At 35.0% G+C, this 24,904-nt stretch overlaps 1 protein-coding gene across 6 annotated transcripts in view; it reads left to right on the forward strand.

The window, feature by feature from the left end:
• WAPL (WAPL cohesin release factor) overlaps positions 1-24,904 on the forward strand; it is an 89,527-nt gene that overhangs the window by 18,366 nt on the left and 46,257 nt on the right. For 5 of the 6 annotated variants that reach the window (XR_459882.3, XM_007478038.3, XM_016426767.2 and 2 more), the window contains 2 exons: positions 6,321-7,364; positions 13,254-13,372. Coding sequence is in view for 5 of the 6 variants with exons in the window: in XM_007478038.3 (XP_007478100.1) it covers positions 6,321-7,364; positions 13,254-13,372 (1,163 nt within the window). In the remaining variant the exon portion in view is untranslated. The remainder of the gene's footprint in view (positions 1-6,320; positions 7,365-13,253; positions 13,373-24,904) is intronic. The other variant, XM_007478039.3, reaches the window with a different exon arrangement.

The following is a 24,904-nucleotide window of genomic DNA, read 5'->3' on the forward strand; positions in this document are numbered from 1 at the left end:
TTGCACCCATCTTGGTCTTTTTCCTCATCTATAGAATGGGAGGATTGTATCACCTAATCTTTCTGGTTCTTCGATGTAAATCTCTTGATAAATTTTACCTTTTCAATGCTGAAACATTTATATAATTTAATCTTGATAACTAGTGGCTATGATTTTGAAATTATTTTTTAAATTGATGTGTATAGATTCCTGATAAGGTCTGCTATGTTAGCTTGGCATATCTGCCTTTGAAATACTTTTCTTTTAAGACTTAGATGATGTTGTCCCCTCCTTGAAACCTTTTTTGGAACCTTTGTTCTTAGGATTTTTTTCTTGTAGCATTCCTATATGTCCTCTAAATTGTAATCTTTCTGAGGACAGGTATTGTGTTTTTCATCATTTTAAGCGCACAGTATCAACTGAGGTAGACTTCTAATACATATTATTGATTGAGAGTACAGAAGAAAAGTAACAATAATCAGTCCTTAAACTGTTAAGAAACAATTGAGAATTTTTGACTAGGAAAGGCATCATCATAGTTGATAACTATGTAAGCCTGTTGATAACCAAGTCGTCTTGGGGGCTCTGGAGAAAGTGTCACAACTTTAAAGCTCTCCAAGGTCTCTACTCATCAAGTTAAATCAGACAAAAAAAAATATGTTGGTGATCCTCAGTATCTCTTTAAAATTGATTTTTTCCCCCTCTTCATTTTTTAATAATTATCTATAAAATCTTGTAGAACTTTACTAGTTTCAAGAAGCCTTACTTTTTAAAAACCCTTACCTTCCAATCTAGGCAATGGGAGGGGGCAAGTGACTTGTCCAGGGTCACACAGCTAGGATGTGTCTGAGGCCAGATTTGAAACCAGGACCTCCTATCTCTAAGCCTGGCTCTTAAAAAGGTGACCTGAGTCACCTAGCTGTCCCCTCTTTAGCTTTTGCATGTTCTTCAACTTGAATTTTTTTAAATTCCCAAGTTTTTTTATTTTAGTTAAATGAATTAGTGGCCTGACAATTTGTATTTTAATTCAATTTTATTTTCAATTATGAATTTCTTATTTCTCCTTCCATTTCCCTTACCTTTTGAGAAGACAAGAATAAAGCCCATTATAAATATGCATAGTCAATGTTAAACAAGTTAACACATTAGCTATTTCTCAAAAAGTTAAATATTTCGCTTTTAAATCTATACACTCCATTTAGAGGTAGACAGCATGCTTCATCGTGAATCCTTTGAAATTATGATTAGTCAGTATAGTAATTAGAGTTTCCTAGAATTTCAGAGTTGATTATCTGTGTTAGATGACTGTTATTGTATAAATTATTTTCTGTAAGTTCCCCTTGCTTCACTTTGTACCAGTTTATACAAGTTTTTTCCAAAAACAGTCCCATCTCAATTTGGTAGTACATTACAGACATATCCCATAAATCATGACACCATTCTGGATTTGATGGTCATTTTCTCAGTTTACAGTTCTGTCACCCCAAAAAGAACTGCCTTAAATATTTTTGTATATATATTTCATTCTGTATTTTAAAAAATTCTGTCAAATGAGAATTTACTTAATCTCTGAAAGAATGTCTATTTTTAACTTAAAACATTTAATATCCTTTTAAATTTTGTTGGTAACCCTAAAACGTTAGGAATGGTGGCGTGCCTTTGATTAAAGACAGAAGAATTTAAAGGGAATTTTTACATTGATCTATAATTGAAATTAAGTACGATGGCAAGAACACTTAAAAGTCTTCAATTTTTGGATAAAGTTTTTTAGTACTAATTTGTTCTCATTTCAAAATGTTCACTGATAAACCAATTCTTTTTTTTTTTTTTAAACAAAACCCTTACCTCCCGTCTTAGAATCGATACTATGTATTGGTAAGGACTAGGCAATGGGAGTTGTTAAGTGACTTGCCCAGGGTCACACAACTAGGAAATGTCTGAGATCAAATTTGAACCCAGGATCTCTGGGCCTGACTCTCAATCCACTGAGCCACCCAGCTGCCCCCATGACAGTCAGTTTTGATGACATAAATTGGAATTTGAGCCCCCTTTCCTTGACATTTAATAGTCTTAAACCAAATGTGAAAAAGATTCCAAGTCTTTACCAAATATAAAATTCTTTTGTGCATGACTTGATGTTTTTATTTTTAGCAAAGAATCTCTCCTTTCTCAAATTTTAACTTAAGTCCTTTTCAGATAATTTTTCTTTACTTAAGAAGTATTATTTTCCTTGAAAGGAGAAGTTGTAATGATGATGGACTAAGTGAGAAATTTGTGTTTTAACCCTAATGGCCAAAGCCACTAAAGATTTTTGAGTTACATGATCAGACTCTTATCCTAAAAAGATTTTGGCATTCATGTGTCAAAATGAATTGATTGAGGAGAGGAGTGATTGAAAAGTCAGCTGGATTTACAAAATTTTAGAAAATATATTAAAAGGATTCTTAGTGAACATGTCAGGATTTACTTACTGTAGTTAAAGGAATCAACTAGTTTGCCTAGCTTTTGACAAACTATTTGACAAAGCCATACTGTCTTTTGTAAACAAGATGAGAGTTTGGGGCTAGATGATAGTTCATTTAGGAAGATTTGGAAGAGGTAAAGCACCCAGAGCTAGGAGATAGTCATTAATAATCCAGCTTTGGCTTAAAAGAAAGGCCTCTTGTGTGTATGCCCTTGTACTTGTTCTGATCAATACTATTATCAGTGACATGGATGAATGAGATGACATTCTTACAGAGTAACAGAAAGGAGTAGTTTACTGTGTAACAGAATCATCTAGGAATCAAAATGATCTCAACAGGCCAAAGATGATGGAGCAAACCCATTAAGATTAACATTTGAGGTTCACAAGTCAAAGTGGAAGAGTCTAGAGCAGTTGTCTGAAAAAAGATAGGGTGATAAGGCAGAAAAGCCTTAAGAGGAGAACCATAACAGCCTGAATGAGAGAGGTGTGATTCTTGTTCTACTTTGCCCCAATCAGATCACATCTTTGATGTTGTTTAGACCCAGGTTTTATATTTTGTGAAAGGCATTAGTGAACTTGGGAATGCCCAGAGGACAGGAATCAAGTTCATCAAAGACCTCAAGACCATGACATATATAGGAACTAGTTAAAGGAATTTAGGATGTTTAGCTCGAATAAGAGAAGACTTAAAAGTAATAAGATTAGTCTCTTCAAGCAAAAAGTCTGTCTTGGGGAAAGAAAGAATAAGATTTTTTTACCCTGCTTGATATCAGCCAGCAGTGGGATATAGAAATGGCATAAATACAAATTTAGGTTCAATATAAGTATTGGGGATTCCTTTTTTAGTAGTCTTATGTGGAGAACTACTTTTAAGGTATGTTAAGAGAGGGAGCTCTGTGACCTTTTAAGGTACCTTTTAATTCTGGGATTCTTTGATTCTGTGAGCTTACTCTTGAAGGTTTGAAGAAAAGATTCTTGAAGTATTGACGTTTGTAGAAGTGGAGAGGGGAAAGAGGTAAAAGTGAAATAACTGTTTTCAGTTGAATTACAGTTCTACTAATTGTATGACTTTGAGCAGTGATGGTGAACTTTTAGAGACAATATGCCATGCCCCGCCCCCAGAGACCTAGTACTATGCCCAGGAGTGCTGCCCACTCCCCCACTCTTACCCCAGACAGGGGAAGGAGGAAGCACTTCCTTTGGGCTGCTGGGCAAAGGTGAAATGAAAAAAAACTGTCCTCAGGTTCAATGGAGAGGGAGAAGGGAGCAGCTTGGCCGAGTCCCTCTCCCTTTCTAGTAACGAATTCTGATAGGTGAGCATGGTGCATGTGTCCTCCATTGCATGAGTGCTATAGGTTCGCCCCCACAGAACTTGAGTGTATATGTGTATAGATATACATATGATAATGCATATATGTATGTATCTTAGCACTTCAAAAGACAACTTCAATTAGCACTCTCACATTTTGATTTTATTGGAACATAGTGCTTGACTTCTAGCCTCTAAAAGCCAGAAGTGTGATCTCTCTTCTCTCCCTCCCCCCCCCCCAACTAAGAAATATTATTTCCTTGAAACTTTATTTTTTAATTATTACTATTATTTTTAATCTATACCTTCCTCTTGGAGTCAATACTGTGTATTGGCTCCAAGGCCAGAAGAGTGGTAAGGGCTAGGCAATGGGGGTTAAGTTACTTGCCCAGGGTCACACAGCTGGGAAGTGTCTTTGAAGCCAGATTTAAACCTAGGACCTCCTGTCTCTTTGGCCTGACTCTCAATCCACTGAGCCATCCAGCTGCCCCCTGAAACTTAATTTTTTGAACTTAGAAATATTAAGGATAAATCTTTTAGGACTATAACCTGAGATAGTCTGGTCTCTAGCTGAAAAATTGAGGCACATCTGAAAGAAGACTTAAACTATTTATAGAATATTTATAGAATTATAGAATTTATATATGTACATAAATTCTAAATTGCTTTCTGAAGTGCCTATACTATATTTAAACTCCACCAACCCATCTTTCCAGAATCCCACCAACATTAACTTGCCATATTGCCAACTTGAAGGGTATGAGGTGAAAACTCATCAACATCAGCTGAACTCTTATATAAAGCTATCACTACTCAGGACATCTATGACCACTTCTCATTTCTGAACACTTGATAGTCCTACTTCAGATTTCACTGTCACTCAACTGAAACTACTCTCTTCAAAATTGCCATTTCCAACAGTCTTTTCTGAATCTTAGTCTGTCTTGACCTGTGTACTGCATTTGACTCTGCTGACTGTTCTCTGGGTAATCTCTGGTTTTTCATAACAAAACATTTTCCTAGATCATGCTTCCAAAGTGTGGGTTCTGTCCTGGGTGCTCTTGTCTCTTCACTGCTCTCCTGATGACCTCATTGGCTCCACCATGTTTTATTATCACCAATATACAAATGATTCCTAGAGGCATGTCCATGCCAGGCTTTTCCTTAGGCTTTCTGCATCACCAGTTGCTTTTGGACATTCTTCAAAGGGGGTGTCTTGGAACAATCTTATTTTTCATGGAGTAGATCTGATCATGCTCCTGTTTCAGTTTAAAAGCCAGTGAAGTCTAGGCGCAATTTGCCTTTTTTTTTTTTTAGTCCTTATTCTATATTCATTCTAAGGCAGAAAAGTGGTGAGGGACGGGCATGGAGGGTTAAGTGACTTGCCCAAGGTCATATAACTAGGATGTGTCTTGAGGTCAGACTTGAACCTCATGACCTCCCAGCTCTAGCTAGGCCTGGCACTCTATCTCCTGAGCCAGCTAGTTTTGCATTTTTGTAACTTCATTGGAAAATTCTCTTTCATATACTCCAATTGGCCAATTTTCTCTTTTCCTATCTCTTCTGTCCCTGTGCCTTTGCTTTGGTGGTCGCTTCATTTCTGAATACTCTCTCTCCTTATCTCTCTTCATAGAGACCTTCCCTGGTAATTCAAAATTATTTTGCAGTCACAGTTGAATGGTTCACAACTCTACCAATAGTATTAGTGTATAAGCTTTGTATTTGTTAATAGACTGCAATTCTTCTGTGAACTCTCTGCTTGTATCTATCCTTTATTTATCTATTCTCTTTATTCCAAACACATAGTCACTGCCTGCCTTGCACCATATAATCTCCCTCTTCCCCCATGGAGATTCCATATTGAAGGAAGGGGGAGAGTTGTGTGCATTTTCTTTATTCTTGCCCATGTGCCCATTTATTTTATCAAGAGTGGAGAGGAATGTGATTTGCATTTGTTTTAATCATTTATCTTTAATTTTGGAGATTCTTTTTAAAAAGAACTTATGAAAATTTACCAGAGCAGATAAAACAATGCACAGATATTAAGTGAATTCCTAGAAATGTACAAATTGGGATGTGAGATCAGTGTAATGTACACAGGACCGGTTTGTAGAAAGTAATAGTAATATTAAGTTACTATATAAGGGGAAGGTGACGTTAAACTTTATGTGGGGTAATTTTAATCCCAGGCATTCTGTTCTCCAAATGTTGTAGTGGTAGAAGTTTTATCAGCCACAATGAAAATCAAATAAGTAACACTGTTTAAGTTTTGCTAAATATTTTTAAAATTATGTTAACATTTGTACTGATTGTTAATTAATCAAATATAGATTTAAGGCCATTAGTTTACATCATAAATAGGAATTGCTTTATTCTTTGTATCTCCAGCACCTAGCAAAGTGCTTCCATTATGATTGAAAGTAAAGGTGATTTAAATATTAAGAGAAAGAGTTGAGCTTTTTGATGTAATGTTAAATCTCTGGGTGTATCTTAAGAATTTCTCTTCATTTCATAATTATTTGATAGTCTTGCTAATATTTCATTAATTTTTTTCTGCTTTTGTAGATAAAATGCAGAATTTTAACGACAATGAAAAGAACAGTCACTTTATTTACAAGCATACTGAAGGTGGTAATAAACAATCCAACCTTGAAACCACAGCCATTTCTGGATATAAAGTTGAAGCCAAGGATTCATATGATACTTGGAATTCCCAAATTGGAAAAAGGTCAGACTCTCCATCAGAAATGTCCCAGACCAAGGTATCCCTACGAACTGGTTTATATGAATGGGATGATGTTGCAGATAACAGAGCAGGAGATTATATTTTAAGTTTGGGTAGTGATCATCATTTGGAGATAAAGAGTAAGGAGGAGTTTACAGATAAAGATGAAATGGGAAATCTACAAGAAGCCATTAATGAAGATCTTCTGCAAAGTGTTCTCAGGCCAAGCAACTGCAGGACGTACTGTAGGTCCGGTAAAGCAAAATCATCACAAGGGGCATCACATTTTGATAAGCTAATGGATGGCACCAGTCAATCTTTAGCCAAAGCAAATAATGAATCAAATCAAGATGGCCTAAATCCAGTTCGAAAAGTTGGTGTAAGTTGTGGGACCAGTTTCAGAGGGACAGTAGGACGGACTAGAGACTACACTGTTCTGCATCCGTCTTGCCTATCAGTTTGTAATGTCACCATACAGGATACAATGGAGCGGAGCATGGATGAATTCACTGCTGCAGCTCCTACGGACTTGGGTGAAGCTGGCCGCCTAAGAAAGAAGACAGATATGGCTACCACCAAGACTACCACTAGACATCGACCTAGCAATACCAAATCCAAAAAGGATGTCAAACTTGAATTTTTTGGGTTTGAAGACAATGATGAGGCAAAGGTTGATGAAGGGGGTTCTGGAAGTTCTAATTACAAAATTAAATATTTTGGATTTGATGACCTTAGTGAAAGTGAGGATGAGGATGAGGATGACTGGCAAGTAGAAAGAAAAGCAAGCAAAAAAAGAACTAAATCAGTACCATCAGTATCCTTTCAGCCTCCAACAGAAAGCAATGATAATTATTCCCAGGATAATCAATCTAATGCTAATCCAGGTAAGTGATTTCTTTAAATGAATACTAATACTAAAAGACATTAAAATTTTTTGCAGACTCATCTTACATAGTGGTAGTGAGGTTCACATGGAATGTTGTATTTGGCTACTTCATGTGGCTATTGTCAATTTGTACTCTTTTCCTTAAAACAGTTTTTCCTGTCTGGATATGGATTTTAATTATTTTTTATATTTGGTCTGAACCTATGACCTCCCCACAAAGGCATTCTTCTGAATGCTGATATAGTTGCCTGAAGAGAGGTCTTACCCAGGGCTCTCCAAAGATTGCAAGTCAAACGGGGCATAAACCCAGATCTTCTTTACTCTTGGCTGACTCTTTGTCCATTTTGCCTTGCTTCTTATAGCTTAATAAAAGTATCTTGTTCAGTTCAGTCAGATCAGAATCCCATTGATGACTATAAGTATGAAATTTTCACAACTAAAACTAATGAAGCATTTTAATGGTCAATTCAAAATTGGGGCGAAACCAGTAGTTGGAAAAGTTTTTTTCAGGTTTTTTGTTTGTTTTTCATTCTATAGAAATTATAAGTGAAGAAAAATTTAAATCTGTATGTCAGTCTTTACCTTGTATCTTTAGATTTAAATTTTAGTGAATAGGGAATTTCATGAATGAGATTCATTCAGCTTGCTGTTTAGATGTTTAGTTGTGTCTGACTACATGACCCTGTTTTCTTGTCAAAGATATTGAGTGGTTTGCCATTTCCTTCTCCAATTTGTCCCCATTTTACAGATGAGGAACTGAGTCAAATAGTTAAGTGGCTTGCCTCTGATTGCACAGCTAGTAACTGAAGCTGGATACTCAGATCTTCATGACTCCAGCTCTGACATGCCTTCTACTGTACCACCTAGCTGCCTAAAGCTTCAAGTAGCAGCTGGTATTAATGATATTGAATAGAGAGAGCTATCTAAATTCTTTCTTCTGAGTTATTAAGCAGTTGGTTTTAGGTGAAGGAAACAAACATTCTCTCCATCTCTTCCCTTTCTTAACTAAAACACTCAAACCAATCTAGATTGATTTAAAAAAAAAATCCAATGATCTTATTCAGCTATTTGGTCATACTTCATACTGAAGATTCATTTTGGTTGTGTAGAACATAGGAAAATATGATTTTAGGACATTGACCCCAATGACTTGAGAGAATTTTCACAGATGTTATTACATCTCAGAATTTGAAATCTGGAATGGACTGTAGCTATTTTGTTCAATCCGTATCCAAAAGTACACTGTATTAAACCCAATGAATGTTCTACCCATTTTCTTTTTGTTGACTGTTGTTAGGCTGTATGGCCAACACAAATCTAATCCCTTTAGTTACTTAAAAACAGCTATTACTTGCCCCACTCAGGCTTCTTAGGCTAATTATCCCCATTTTCTTTAGTTCATTTTTGTGTGACATGGCCTCAAAGACTCTTAACATTCTGGTTGCTCTCCTAGACCCTACAATTTGAGTCCTACTTCAAATTGTGTTCAAAACTGAACATGACATTCTAGAGGAGATCTAACTAGGGCAAGTGATGCTTCTTAATGCAGCCCAAGATTTCACGAACTTTTTTGGCTGCCATATCACAACATTGACAGATCCAATATAAACTTCAGATCTTTTTTCAAGACAACTATTGTCTGACCATGCTTCTTCTGTCTTATACTTGTGGGAGTGACATTTTGTGCCTCAGAATAAAACTGCTTTTATGCCTACTGCATTTCATCTTATTAACTTCATCTCAGTACCCTACTACAAAGATGTTTTTGGATCCACTCAGTCCACAGTGTTGACCATTCCTTCAAACTTTGCCATCTGCCAGGAGACTTGCCATCTATATCTTGTTTCAGGTGATTGTAGTAAAATAACACATGGCCAAGCACGGATCACTAGGATAGACCACTGGGGACCTGCTATATTGATGTTGAATCATCAAAAATTACTATTTGATTCTACTAGCTATCAAGCTGATTATATTGTTTAATCCTCACCTTTCCACATTCTCTGCAAGAATAGTATGAGATACTTGTCAGAAACAATTTTCTCCATTGTTGTTTTTTTAGTGTTATATATCAGTGACTTGGAGGTTAAAGACCACTGAGTAAATTCAGTTATAGATAAGCCCTCAGAGAAAGGAAGTTAAAGAACCAAGGAACCAATGAGAAAGGAAGCTGATTCTATAGGCACTACCCCCTGGGTGGCCCAGGAAAATTAAGAAACTGTCGTTAATTCCTGAGATGTGATGTGTGAGAGTTAGTGGGTGGAGGAAAGAGCGTATAAGTGGAGACTAGGTGGTCTCTGGGGGCTCAATCCTGGGGAGCAGAAGGAACCCATTATGGTGGCAAATAGATTAGAAAGCTAAGTATCTCTCTACTTCTTTCCTACCTTTTCTTCTCTTTCCTGTTCTTATTACTTTAATTTAATAAAGTTATTAAGCTACTGTCAGCCTCATAATTTTAATACATTTATCATAAGTTTTGCTAAAATGGCAGCTACATAGCATAGTGGATAAAAGAGCCAGACCTGCAGTCAGGTGGACCTGGGTTAAAAATTTCCCTTTCTGACAGGAAATACTAAGACAGAAGGTATGGGTATTTTTTATTTTTATTTTTTATTTTGGAAAATTCTATTTAATTAGTTAATTTAGAATGTTATTCCATGGTTACAAGATTCATGTTCGTTCCTTCCCCTCCTTCTGCCCCCTCCCAAAGCTGACACTCAATTCCACTGGGTTTTACATGTGTCATTGATAAAAGACCTATTTCCATATTATTGATATTTGCACTAGGCTGATCATTTAGAATCTATCCCAATCATATCCCCATTGTGCCATGTGACCAAGCAGTTTTTCTTCTGTGTTTCTATTCCCACAGTTCTTTGAATGTGGATAGCCTTCTTTCTCATAAGTCCCTCAGAATTGTCCTGGATCATTGCATTGCTGCTAGTATAGAGAAGTCTATTCATTACATTTGATTGTACCATTGTACCACAGTGTTATCAGTTTCTGTGTATAATGGTCTCCTGATTCTGCTCCTTTCACTCTGCATCAATTCCTGGAGGTTGTTCCAGTTTGTATGGAATTCCTCCAGTTCATTATTCATTTGAGCACAATAGTATTCCATCAGTAAGGGCATCTTCTCCCCCCCCCCCTCCCAATTTTAACATTTTGCTAAAATCTAGGTAAAACATTGAAAACATTGAGAGAAAGAACTGGGAGTAGAAACTCAGGAGGAAAACATTTGATTTTTCACTTGTGTATGTGGGTATTGGATGTGGGGGTTTTGTTTTTAAAAGGTTATTATAAAAATAAATGATATGGAAATATATCTATAACCCAGTGGAATTGCTTGTCAGCTGCGGGGGGGGGGGGGGGGGGAGAAGGGAAGAACATGAATTATGTAACCATGGAAAAATACTTAAAAAAAATTAAATCTAGGTAAACTATATCCATAGAAATTCCTGTCAGAAACGGAAATGAAATAATTCTGGTGTGACCTATTCTTGATAAATCCTTGCTGGCTCTTTGTTATTACCACTTCCCTATGTAGAAATTCACCAACTGTCTCTTTTTAATAATCTAGTCTATTTCGCTCATGCTTTAACAGAAGATTCTTCTCTCCCTTTTTTAGAAAACTGAAACATTTGCTCATCTCTATTCCAACAGTACCATTCCTTTTCCCACAACCTTTCATATATCACTAACTGTGACTCAGAAGTCACATCTACTCATTCTTTCTGGACTGGAGGACCTGTTCATCTAGGTCAGGTGATTATCAGGGGCAAATAGATTCTCTCTCAGTTTATCATGGAAATCACTGCTGGATCTTTACAACTGTTTAAGTAGAAGTAGAGCAAGCTCTGGTGTGTCATAATAAATTGGAAAGACTTATGGGCTAGAGGGTTTGTTTTTGACTACATTTTCTTGAATTAAGAGAATGACCTATTAAGAGAAAGTTTTTGGAAAGACTTTTTGTAGAAGGTGTAGTTTTGGCTGGGATATGAAGAAAGCCAAGAAGGAGAGAGTTGTATGCATGGGTGTAGGGGGACTAGCCAGAGTCAGGAATGGAGTATCTGTAGGAAGAACAGCAAGGAGCCCAGTCTTACTGGATGGTAGAATACTAGAGGGCTGTTAAGGTAGGAAGGAACTGGATTAAGAAGGGTTTAAAAGCTATAGGATTATATAATTGGTTCCTAAAGGTGATGGACAGCCACTTAGTTTATTGACTGGGGGTGGTGGAAAAGTGGATAACATTGATGAGAAGAAATATGCTTCAGGAATATCTTTTTGACAGCCACATAGAAGATGGACAGGAATGAGATGACTTGAATCAGGGAGAATGAACTTAATTGATAATCTGCCATGTTGTTTTATTATTTAAACATTCTTCAATAAAAATTATACTAAATTATTCAAAATTAGGACTGCACACATTTAGCTTTTTTTGTAGTAATTAAGATTGTGAATTACAGATTAAAGGAATAGCCAAACTGAAATCTCGTGTCCTTCAAAGTAAAATGTGCATTTTGTCAAAATTCATATGCCTGTAGATCTAGAGTTAGAAGTACTTAAAAATTATCTAGTCCAACTCCTAAGTTTTGTAGACAAAGCAGAGTTCAGTGGAGGATAATAGACAGTAGTTAATAGGTAGATAGTAGTAGTTAAGATGTAGATTTAGTCTACTTCCTCTGACTCCAGAACCTATGCTCTTTCCACTGTACCTTACTGGTTCTTTTATTTCTTATCCTTTTTTTGGTGACTTTTGGAAGTCTTTTTTTATTTTTTTTTTAACCCTTACCTTCCATCTTGGAGTTAATACTGTGTATTGGCTCCATGGCAGAAGAGTGGTCAGGGCTAGGCAAGGGGTTAAGTGACTTGCCCAGGGCTACACAGCTGTGTGTATCTGAGGCCAGATTTGAACCTAGGACCAGTCTCTAGGTCTGGCTCTCAATCCACTGAGCCACCCAGCTGCCCCCTGGAAGTCTTAATATTAGGTTTTAAGTGGCTTTATGGAACCTTTCAAACTGACCATAACAACACATGGCCAGATTTCTCAGGTTTAAGGTTGAGTAAATTACTAGTTTAATTTTTCTGCCATCCATAAATGTTTATTAAAACACACTCTCCCTCTTCTTCCCCTCCCTCCACATTGGCATGTCCCCATTATGGTGGTTAGAAAGCCCACCCTAGACTCGGGAAGATCTAGAGGTCTGTCATTTATTAGTGCTTAGCATATCTCACTAGGACAGAATAATGTAATCACAGATCCAGATACCCCAGTCTTCTGTGGGTCCCCCTGCCCCACTCAGTATAAAAGTGTGTAAGTAATATAGAGTCACTGGGCGTAAATATAATCCCTTTAATGCAGATAGAACAAATCCTCTAGTCTGTAATTTATAAAGTTTAGTGTTTGGGAGTTGTCTTATAAGTTGCAAGGTGGTGGGGAAAGGATGGCATGAACTATATTTGGAACTCAGACCTTCTTGGCTTTTAAGTTCACAATTCTTTCCACCATGCAATGCTTTTTATAGAGAGAGATTTAAAATGAGAAAGCCTTGTGTTTTCTTTTGGGATGGGCCCTTTTTGGGCTCTGCAGAGAAGTGGAAGACTGCTAGGTCAGGATGTTAACTTACTTTGTCAGACATGGCCACTGTATCTCTTGTATTTGCCTAGTTGTTTTTCTTCTTACAAAGAAAGGATTAGGTCTATAGATGGGTTTCCTCCCGCCTCCCCCCACAATGACTAAAAAGAAATATGATACCTTTCATCTATATGTATAATAAAAGCCTCTTCCATACATTTCTTTCTGTGTCTTTATATGTCTTCACAATAATTTTATTTAGTATATAATTAAACTGTAGAATTTGCTGGTAATGAATTACCATTGCAGATTTTTTGGACTTTTCAGAGGATTCACCTGGTGTGCCTGGAAATATAAAGAAGACTACAAATAAACCAGGAGATAAATCGAAGGAAAACACTAGGAAGATTTTTAGTGGCCCTAAACGAGTAAGTACTATTGACAATTTTGTTTGTTCTTTGAAAATGTCCTCCCTAATTTCTGCTTTTGCTCTTTAAAGAAAAAGTTTGGCTCTCTAAGAAGTTTATGGTACAAAATAAAATGTTACTTTTGCATGTAGTTCTTGAAATGACAATTTAAAAAATAGAAGAACTTTTTTACTTAAATATTCAGACTTTTCAACTTCTAGAACTTAGAAATTATGACACCCCCCCCCCCCCCCCCCCAATCTCCCCTTCCACAAGTCAGCTTATTGAAAGAAGAATGTTTTTGGTCTTTATTCCTGGATCATTATACTAGCTTCCAAGTGTGTTGTCTGAGTACCTCCTCAAACATAACTTGTTTAGTGCTTATAGTACACGAACTGTTCATTTAGCCCATGGAAAGAGTCTCATTGATTAATTACATGCTGACACATTTCAGATTAGTTTATTGGACTAGATCTGTGTTGGTGAACCTATGGCACATGTGCCAGAGGGGGCTGCTCCCTGCCCCCTCTCCACACACACCTGACATTTCTCATATCACCCACCCCTCTGCCCAGCAGCCAAATGGGATGCTTTTTCCCTCCCTTGCCTGCAGTAAGGCAGGAGACTCAAATGCTGCATGAGGTTTGCAGTCTGGGCACTTAGTCTCTAAAAGGTTTGCCATCACTGGACTAGATCATCTTTAAGGTCTTTTTATAACTTCAAATCTATGATCCTACAATGCTTTCCATTTAATATATTGAGGGAGTGGGGGTAATTGTTTAAATGGTTTAGAAAGCAGTTTAAAAATAGTTTTGAGTGAAGAATCATGAGTTTAGGCTTAGACCAAAATAAACTGGACATCTAAATAGAACTTTTAAAATATTAAATACAAAATATTAATGGTACAACATCTTTATTTTTATTTATTTTATCATTATTATTTTTTTAAACCCATACCTTCCATCTTGGAATCAATGCTGTGTATTCCAAAGCAGAAGAGTGGTAAGGGCTAGGCAATGGGGTTAAGTGACTTGCCCGGGGTCACACAGCTGGGAAGTGTCTGAGGCCAGATTTGAACCTAGAACCTCCGGTCTCAAGGCCTGACTCTCAATCTACTGAACTACCCAGCTGCCCCTGGTACAATATCTTTAAATTGTCATGACTGTAAGTGTGGGAAATTGTAAAACATTGTGCATACTGTCAAACTTTTTATTGTTGTTTATTCACATCTACATGACGCATGCATAGTACATGCATCATTTCTGTGTATGGTTTCATGGTTTTCATTTTTCTTCACAAGAAGAAAAAATAGTTCCACTCTTGTTATATTCAGCTCCCACATTTTAATAAAGGAAGAATTTGATGAAGTTAAACTTATGGTTAGTGGTAAAGGCAGAACCAGAAAGCATGAGTAACTACAACACTGTTCTACTAATTGAGTGTTCTTTCTGATGTTCTATGATGTCTCTCCTAAAAAAATTTTTTTTGTAAGTTTTCATGAAAACCCTAAGAGGTCTTTTTTGTAGGTCCCATGAAAGGGTAGTATCAGTTGTGTGATGACAATATCAAGGCCTTTAGAAACCTGAATCAAACAAGAAGCCTTCTGGCAGAAAGGATATGGATTATTAGTGCATTTTACTCCATGGCATATAGTAGGTTAAAGAATGAAGAAGACAAAAAAGCTCAAATGTAGTTGATTTATGGAATGATGAAAGAAAATATTCATATAATTACTGGAAAAACACAAGAAAATGAAAAAATAAGTGAGTAAATATGCAATAAAAGAACTATCAGAACTGAAAATTAATACTTCTATAGAACACAAGATGGAATATGTGTTTTGTTTTGCTGTTGAGAAGAATTTGTTCCTAAATGAGTTTGTTTTTCATGTATAAATAAGGAGTAGGACTTGGTTTTAGAGGATTTCAGGGGAAGGAACTCCCTCTGCCAAAGTATATTGTCACTTTCTCTGCCATTTAGAATCATAAAGAGTTGCCTTGAGCTCTAAATGATTAAGTAACAACCCTAGGTTATCCAATATGATGGGCTGCCTCTTATTTATAAAAAAGAGGAATTGAATAAGGTGCATTTAGGGATTTTGGTCAGAATACTTCATGATACTACAGAGGAGCATAAATGAGTGAGATGTTTGAGTAGGTTATAAGAAATAACCTCTGAAATCTTACCCACTGTTTTGATGTGACCTACATTAATCTGGATTAGAGATATAGCCTTATTCCTTAACTGGAAGGCTTATTGTTTTATCCATAAGGATCACATCTAATATAGTAGTCATAAGACACTTATCATTAAATAAATATGTTTGCACATCTTTTTTATGTAAGAAACTGCCAAAATAATTTTATGTAAAAAGCAAGATAATTTTCCATATATATAGCTTTAGTTTTTAAATTTGTTCTCCTTTATTAAAATTTTTTTTGAATCGGCAAAAATCAATCTTCTTTCTTTCATCACATCCAACTAGAAGAAAATCAAATCTTCTATTAAAACAAGTATAGTCAATCAAAATAAATTTCTAGATTTGCCACTTATAAAACATCTCATTTTGTACTTAAGAGCCCTTCACCTCTCCATTAGTAGATAAGTAACAAGTTTCATCATGAATTCTCTGTAGTTATGGTTGATTAATAAATTGATCAGAGATCTTTCTTAGTTTGTCTTTATGGTATTGTCATCAGATGTAATAATAGCCTATTTTTGCTTACTTCACTCTGCATCATTTCATTTAAGATTTTTCTTCCCAGGGCTTTTCTGAAACCATTTCCATCATAATTTCTTAGAGCAGAATAATATTCTGTTACCTAAATATTTCAAATTGATCATTTTGCTCACAGGAGGTGGAGTGTTTCATCTTTGTTCTTTTGGACTAGAGGTTTTTCACTATAATGTTATTTTATGAATTGTTGCAATTCTACTCTGCATTCTGTATCAGTTTATAAAGATAGCAAAGTAATATTCTGTAAGCCACAATTTCTTTATCCATTACAGAATAAGAAGATACCTCCTCAATTTTCAGTTAGGGCCTATGAAAAATAGCTACTATGAAGATTTTGTACATATTCTTTTGTTCTTTGATTTTTGGAATATGAGTCTATTAGTGGTATATCTGAGCCTAAGGGTATATACAGTTTGGTGACTTTGGGGAAAACATGGTTACAAATTGCTTTCCAGAAGTGCTGGACTAATTTATAGCTTTACCAGCAGTGCACTTGTCCTACAGCCTCTACAGTATGTCATTTTCCTTTTAGTATGAATAAGATGAAATCTCAAATTTGCTTTAATTTGTATTTGTCTCATTTTTAGTGATTTGGAGCATCTATTTGATAGAATTGTTGATATATTAGGTTTCTTCCTTTGAAAACTTCTTCTCATATATACTTTGACCGTTATCTTTTAGATTTGAATCAGTTCTTTATAACCTAGATATGAGACCTTTAACAAAAAAGACTTGTAAACATTTTTTCAGTTACCTTTATAATTTTATTACTTTAAATTTGTACAGAAACATAAAATTTTATATAATAAAAACTCACCATTTGTAAATTACTTCCTCAGTCATGAACTTTTCTCCCTACTCATTTTTGAAAATTTTTTTCTTTACTCCTTTAAATTGTTTATGGTGTGACTTTATATTTAGGTCATGTATCTCATTTGGACTCTAATCTTAGTATATAGTGTGAGGTGTTTGTCTAAACCCAGTTTCTGCCAGACTGCTGTTCAGGTGATAATTATCACCTGTTTGGATGATAATTTTGTTGGCTTTCTGCCCTGACATTTTTTCAGAGTTACTAAATTTGAGATGAAGATTGAGTTCTCCTCAGAGGGTAGTTTGCTGTTCTATAGTGCTTCATGAAATATATTAGTTGTTTGGGAAATCTTTGGATCCTTGGAAAGGTAAAAAAAAGTTTTCTCTGTGATAAAATATTATAACTTAAAGGTTTTGGAAAATTCTGAGTTTTTTCCACTCAAAAAAATAAAATATTGGAAACATCCAGGGACATGCTCTCCCAGATAACATTAATTTCAATTTGCTTTATGAAAATAACCATATTGTCCCACCCATTACCCTCAAAACCCACACATATTAGTCTCTAATGATGTTGAAATATAGTGCCTATAGTTCCATAATGCCTTCATTCCATTTGTTTTTCATGTTCTATTTCTTAAAATAGTTAGGCAGTCATTAACTGTAGAACAGAAATGTATTAAACCAGTCTATTCCCTGCTAATAGCCTTAAGTTCTAATACTCATTTAAAAAGTTTGTTACTCTTTTTTGAGAAGAGGTATGGTGAGAGTGGGAATTGTGGTTCCTATTATATTATCTGGCCCATTATCTACACATGTTATCCAGTACCCAGTCAGATTAGTTGTTTCTTCCTTCACAATATGTAACAGGATTCTTTTGTCCTGGTTCCGAATACGTAGCAATAAGATGATTGTTGGTAGAAATAAAGTACACACGGTGTATAGCATATTGAAGTTTTGAGAAAACAAAATATACCATGCTTTTTCAATTATAAGGTGATTTAGTTTGTATGTGTGTATGTATATATATATTTTTCTATATATATATTTTTTCTTATGGTTGTAGATTATGTAAAATTAATAAATTGGGAGTAAATTACATAAAATAAATTATACATGTAAAATAGCTTTAGTAAGAATGTATTGAATGGCATGTTGATTTAACTAAAAAATAGTCTAAGCAAAATATCCAATGTTTAGTGAATAAACCATGTTACTGTATTGGCTTTTCTAAATCAGTTTCGTTTTGCTGTGTACTAAAATTAAAATCTATGATGTGTTTTTAATGCACTGAATGGATTTATTCACTTGAAATATTGCATTATAATGGAATATCACTTTTAAAATTTTATCATTGCTGAATGGATTAGAGAACAGCATTGTAAATTACCGTTAGTGAAGATTATTAAGATCTATAATATATAATATCTACATATTAATACCTAATCTGAACATAAGCCATGATTGTTGATTCTTTTTGTTTTAGGTTTTTTTTTTTTAATTTCTATTATAGTTGGGCAAAACTGGAGATGGTAGTTCAGAATGAGAATAATCACAGCAAAATAAATGTATTCCTCTTTTGGAAGGGATTGTGAACATGAGGGAGTGAAAATAAGAGTGAGTGGGAAAATTCTGAAAGGGTATTTGACATAAAGGACACAAATGGAAGGATTTATTTAGGCATAAAAATGGGAGAGTGTCTTATCTTTGGAGGGGTTTAGGTCAGGACTTAGAAAGAGACCGAAAGGAAGCAAATAGGGCTGAAAAACTTGAAGATTAGGAGGACAAAGAAAGAGATTCAGTATGATTAATAGAATGGCTAATACTGTTGGTTGTGGTCAGGGCTGGGTTTGCAGAAGCTAAATGTCTTCTTGATTGAGATCTGAATGGCCTGGACTGAAAGGGTGGGTATATACTTATTATTTTAAAGTTTACTGATTTATTAATACTTTTTCAAGGTAACCTCAATCCATAAGACGATTTGCCTTTCTCATCCTAGTAGTTTGTGCATTTCTAATTCGTTATGATCACAGCAAGTTTAAGAATTGTACTTCATTTATCATTTTTAAAATATATAGGGGAAAGAAAGCTTTATTTGATTAGAGTAGATAAAACTATTAGTTGAATCTTGTTTCCTGTGGAATTAATGCATTTTCATTTATTGCTAATTTCTTCTTCTTTACCATAGAAATAAATTTATTTCTAGGGCATTTCATGTTTCAAATTGTACATATATTGTTATTTTCACTATACTGTATCTGCCAATCTTTTTATCTAATTGATAAGGGAAGCTCTATGACTAGGGATTTCCCTGTTAAAATATGGCATCTTCCACCAAAGACCTCCAAGTTAGAAAATAAGTGAGATAAGCACAGAACTTTTTTTTTATAGGATGTATTGAATCTCAAAATGATAACTTTGAAATGCATGGAAGATGAACTGGGTCACTTCTGTTGGAGTCTAGACCTACAGGTCTCTGAGCTTTTGGGTAAATCATTCGATCTAATTAATAGGGAACTGAGCGTAGTTTAACTTAGCTACTTAGTTTGTGAGACCTTGCTTTGCGATTTTGTATTTCTTTAAACATATTAACTTTCTATCCCAGTTTATTTGGTCTTTTAGTTTAAATACTCCATTAGTTTAAAAACTGAAGGATGACCAGAAAGCTTTTAGGCTTCTTAAGCAGGCATGAAGCCTCACTCCCCCCTCCCTCCTACTCTTGTGAATGAGCAATTTCTGTAATTGGTGTAATGGGTCCTGAAACTGATGTGACATTTGCCAAGAAAGTAGGTATCCAAAGTAGGACATCTTTTTCTCTGTCATATATTCACCTTTGTTTTGCTGTTCTTATTTACCTTACCTTCTGCTTTCCATTTCTACCCTGTATTCTACTATCCACTAAGCTTTTTTTTTTTTAATAGGATGAATGATTCTATAATAAATATCAGCTAAGAATTTGGCTTTACAGGCAACATTTCAGAAAAATATAGTAAAATACTCTAGAATACTTTTTCTCATTTGTTTGAATGTTAGAGGCAACATGGCATAATAGCCCTTAAAAGCTAGAAGTGAGGAAAATGAACTTTAGTCTCAGTTTAACTTCTAAAAGAGCTACCCATATCTTAGAACAAATCATTTTTACTTTTCTGGATGTGCTCATATGGAAAGTGAGGATGATCATTTTACTGTCTTCTTAGGTCTCTTCCATCTAAAATTCTAATGTTTCTGCCTTTATATTTGTATTTCTTTTAATATTTTGGAAGTCTACCGCTAAAAGCTTAATAATGGGACTTTTACTATCATTTGGTATCTGTACCAAAGTTATCAAAAAACCTTAAATTTTAACACTTTGATTATCAGGAGTTGAAACTTAATATAATTTCATTAAAAAGCTCTGGGAAATGGAAGTATTATTTTTCAGTGTTTCATGATTTTTTAATAAGGAGTCTTCAGATTGGGAGACATTCATAAATTCAATATCTTTAGAATTAAAATATTATTAAGAATTTGGTGTTTTCTAATGCTTAAATATAAAATGCAAATAATTGGTTCTGTACCATATAGTACTTGAGGAACTTGACAGTGAACATTTTTTCCAGTTTGTGTTTTTTTTTTTTTATGGTGTTTCCATATAAGGGTTGATTAGTTTTACTGGCTTGACAGTTTGTTTCTTCAATGTATATTATTTTAATGATTAAAATAATCTTTAATGTGTTTGATTATTCTCTTGCTAAAAGGGTAGGTAGTAAAATTTCTCTGTATGTAGAGACATACTGCTCTATGTAGTATCAATCAAATCAATTGATTACTTCTAGCTTTGATTCTTTATGATTTAGTGTGGTAGCTATCCTACCATACTATGATTTAGGTCTTGGTTTATGTCAAGAATGCAAAAACAGTTGTGGTCTCCAGGTATTCAGAGAATGACTGGACTTTGAATCTCTAGTTCTATGAATAGTGAAATAAAAGTAGAAGTGATTCAAGTCTGACACTATATTAGAGCCCTGTTTCTTTCCTGTTAGTGAACTTAGTATTTAGTGACCATTAGTCTGGTCCTGACCTTGAACCTAGAGAGAGAGAGAGAGAGAGAGTGAGTGTGTGTGTGTGTGTGTGTTTTAATCACGTAGCAAATTTTGGGGTAGAGACCAAATGCTATATTTATGTCCTTTCATTTAAAAATGGCATAAGCAGAGGGTAACCAGGTGGCTAGGTTAAAATCTGGCCTCTTATACATTCTATCTGTGTGACCTTGGGTGAGTCACTTAACTCTCATTGCTTCCTGTTTTCTACTCTTCTGCCTTAAAACCAATACAATACATAGTATTCTAAGATGGAAGGTATAGATTAAAAAAAAAAAGCACGATTCTCAATTTTTCTCTGAAAAGTAGTGCTAATAACACCTAACCACTAGAATTGTTTTGAGACAGGCATTTTATAATAAGCCTTTAAATACTATGTAAATGTGAGATCTTTGATAGCAAACTTTACCCCCAAAATAATTCTTTAAGTGTTCGCAAGGTATAATGGAAATAATTTGGTTCTATTATGTATAATATTATAGAATAGAGGAAGAGGATATAGCCAAACTATAATGTTCTTCTCAATTTATTTTGTTTCTTGCCATATTTTAAAATGCCTCCTTATAATTTTCCAAGTTCTTGCATCCCAGTATCCTGTTAAGAGTTTTATTTGACATTCAGTAAGAAATGTTTCATAATTCTAGTAAACAACTTAAATTCAACTTTTAGGACTGTGAAGGTGTTCTAATAATAATTCTTTAGTATCAAAACATTTTAAAGTAAAGAATTATAAATTTAGTTATTTATTTGGGAAGTGATTAGGTCAATATTTTTTCAATGTTCTTCAAACTTCTGAAGTAATGTTAAATGTGATTTTATTTAAATGCTCTAAAAATCCTATTCAAGTAAGAAGTAAGTACCCTTTAATGACATTTGCATTTGGTAGGTCATTCTGAAGCTATGGTTCTATACTTTTAAAATAGTGGTTAAGTGTGTGTTTCTTTAAAATGAATCTTAGTTGGTGCAGAGATTTCATGTTGAATTACTTCATCAAATATAATTTGAGAAGGTTTATAATTATGAAGGTAGCCGAGATTTTGTGTTTCTTCAAGGAGTCAAATTAAAAGTGCATATTAATGTACTATGTATAGTAATTGGTGATTGCCTATTCTTAGCACCATATATTTATGCATATAGAGGAGAGGTGCTACTATGCATCTTTGATGAAAGTCACTGAAATGAAACTCGCCAAAGACGAGTTGTAGCATGTAGCTTCTTATTAAATATGAGTTTTACGTCCTATAAGAGTAGAGTAACAAGGGGGCAGTTGGGTGGCTCAGTGGATTGAGAGCCAGGCCTAGAGACCTGGACTCAACCACTTCCTAGCAATGTGACCCGGGGCAAGTCACTTAACCCCCATTGCCTACCCTTACCACTCTTCTGCCTTGGAACCAATACATAGTATTGATTCCAAGAAGGAAGGTAAGGGTTAAAAAAAAAAAAGAGTAGAGTAACAAGTAGTGGAAGTATTGTTTTCATAACTCGAATGAAAATTATACTAAGCTATATATAAATTCACAATAATATAGTTCTAAAAATAAACGTAATCAGCAAAACTTAAGATAATCTCTCTCTTGAGGACATTTTTATTAAGTTTTTGATTTTTTATGTTTCTCTGTTGAGGTCACCCAGTGAGGGGCCCAATTCATCTCACTAATAAACTACAAGTGACCAGTTTGCTTCTTTCATGCCCCAAATCAGTCTATTCATTTTTTTGTAAATAGTCCTATATTACTAATAGGATAGTTTTCTTTTGCCATTTATATTCTTGTGCTCGCTATATGATACTTTTTTTTTCTTTTAAAACCCATATCTTACATCTTAGAATTGATAAGTCAGATATTAGTTCTAGGGCAGAAGAATGGTAAGAGCTATGAGTGGGGGGGGGTTAAGTGACTTGCCCAAAGTCATAAAGCTAGAAAATGTCTGATACCAGATTTGAACCCAAATCCTCCCAACTTCAGGCCTGGCTCTATCCACTGAGATACCTACCTGTTCCTTACATGATAATCTTAAATTAAGATTAAATGTTGTATTTTTTTTTTATCCTTTAACATATTCTAAGTTGTTTGTCTTACAATACTTTAGGGATCAGTGATGTTCATTGGTTTAGATTCTTCCTTTACCAAAGTAGGTGGCAGTTGTTGTGAAAGTCAGTTGGCCAGGCTGTGAACCTCCCTGCTTCTTTGGAGAATTTGTGTCACCAAAGACATGGCAATGTCTTTCCAGTGGAGAAAATGCTGTAGAAGCATTTTTTATAATGTTGATAATGTAAAGAGCCTACCAAATCTTAAAGAACTGTATAAATGCCAGCTATTATTAACTGATTACCTGTCTCTGACTTCAGAAATAATTCTGAATTTGATTTCTTCTAGTTCTCTTGACAAGTGACTCTACATACCCCTACTGTGTCATATCCTCTGTTTGGTAGACATGAAAAGAATGCTTCCTTTCTCAGTTGTAGTCTCTTGCCAGAAATCTGAATTGCTGGTCATAATAAATATAGGGACAAGTCAGAAGACAAAAGCCAAGACTTAAGAAATTATCAGTCCTTCTTTTGCAGGGCTTATATATTCTGAGAAAGGCTGCCAGAATCTGATCCTCAAATTGCTTTTATTACATGCCCAGTATCTAGTCATCTAGATGATAAATAAATGCCACCATATGCCCGCGAATATGAAACCTGATATAGTAGAGATTTAGTGTATACAACATTATAGCTAATAAAATAAGTTGATTATAAAAACGGGGTGAATCAATTAATTTCTGTTGTTCACTTAAGATTTTTCTATGCTGTTCTCCATTTGATACCAAATAGTAAAAAAGCTGTGGTAACAACAAACTGAGAATTGCAGCTGACTTCAGCTTTTTTTCCCTTTCAGAACTGTTGGGACCGTGGGTAAAAGTATCATAGGGCCATGATGCTTATTTTTTCATTTTGGTATTTCCTATAGAAAGAATCATGGAATTGGAAAGTAGAAAACTGAAGTTAGTGATGTTATCACCAACTAAAGAATTCCTTTATAATGTAAACCAGGATGTAAAGGCCAAAAGCTCAACTAGGACAACTAGAGTACAGTTGGCATTATAATCCTTTCCCCCTTTACTTTCTTTCCCTAATTCATTGTGGTCACCAATTACTTTCCATCTATTGTATATGTATCTGAATGTGCCAACTTTAATTTTATCCCTCTCTTACCTCAGACTAAGCTCCTGAAAGGGAAGGACAGCTTCTGTTTTCCACTGTCTCCACCATGTGGTATAGCAAGCTCTTAGTGAGTACTAGTAGATTCTTACTGGAAGATGAGACATTTTGTCTGAACTAGCTGAAATGGAATGTGCACCTAAGACTGAGTAAAAATTATAAGAAGAGGTTAATTTATTACTCAGTAGGAACACTTCTAAAAATTAGAGTTGTTAGAAAATAGAATGCTATGCTCAGAATGTAATGAGGTTCCAATTTACTTGACTGTTTTCTAGCAGAGGCTGAATTACTGCTCACATGTCAAATGAAGCATTTCCTAAGAACAGCAGGATGTGATGGGATAAATCTCACTATGCTGTTCCCTGTTTGGACAATAGGCCATTGCAACTTTTAGATTTTAGGAAAGACTAAGAAGCACTTAAAATTAACATCCTGCCCTATTAGCCTCTGTCCAAAGATACTACAAAGCCTGCTGGTTGGTCATCCTGCCCCAAGTCTCTCCTCTCTTCAATTCATTCTCAAAGTGCAGTTCTGACCTTGTGACTTAAGCCACAGTCCAGATCAACTCCAGTGGCTTCAAGATCATAATCTCTCCCTCCTATATACTCTGGAATTCATATATACTGGCCACCTTGCTATTCTATATATTATTCTATATATTCTATATCTCTTGACTCCCAAGTCCCAGTCAAAATCCCGCCTCCATAAGGGTGCCTTTCCCA

This window comes from Monodelphis domestica, chromosome 1 (assembly GCF_027887165.1).
Source record: "Monodelphis domestica isolate mMonDom1 chromosome 1, mMonDom1.pri, whole genome shotgun sequence".
Lineage (NCBI taxonomy): Eukaryota > Metazoa > Chordata > Mammalia > Didelphimorphia > Didelphidae > Monodelphis > Monodelphis domestica.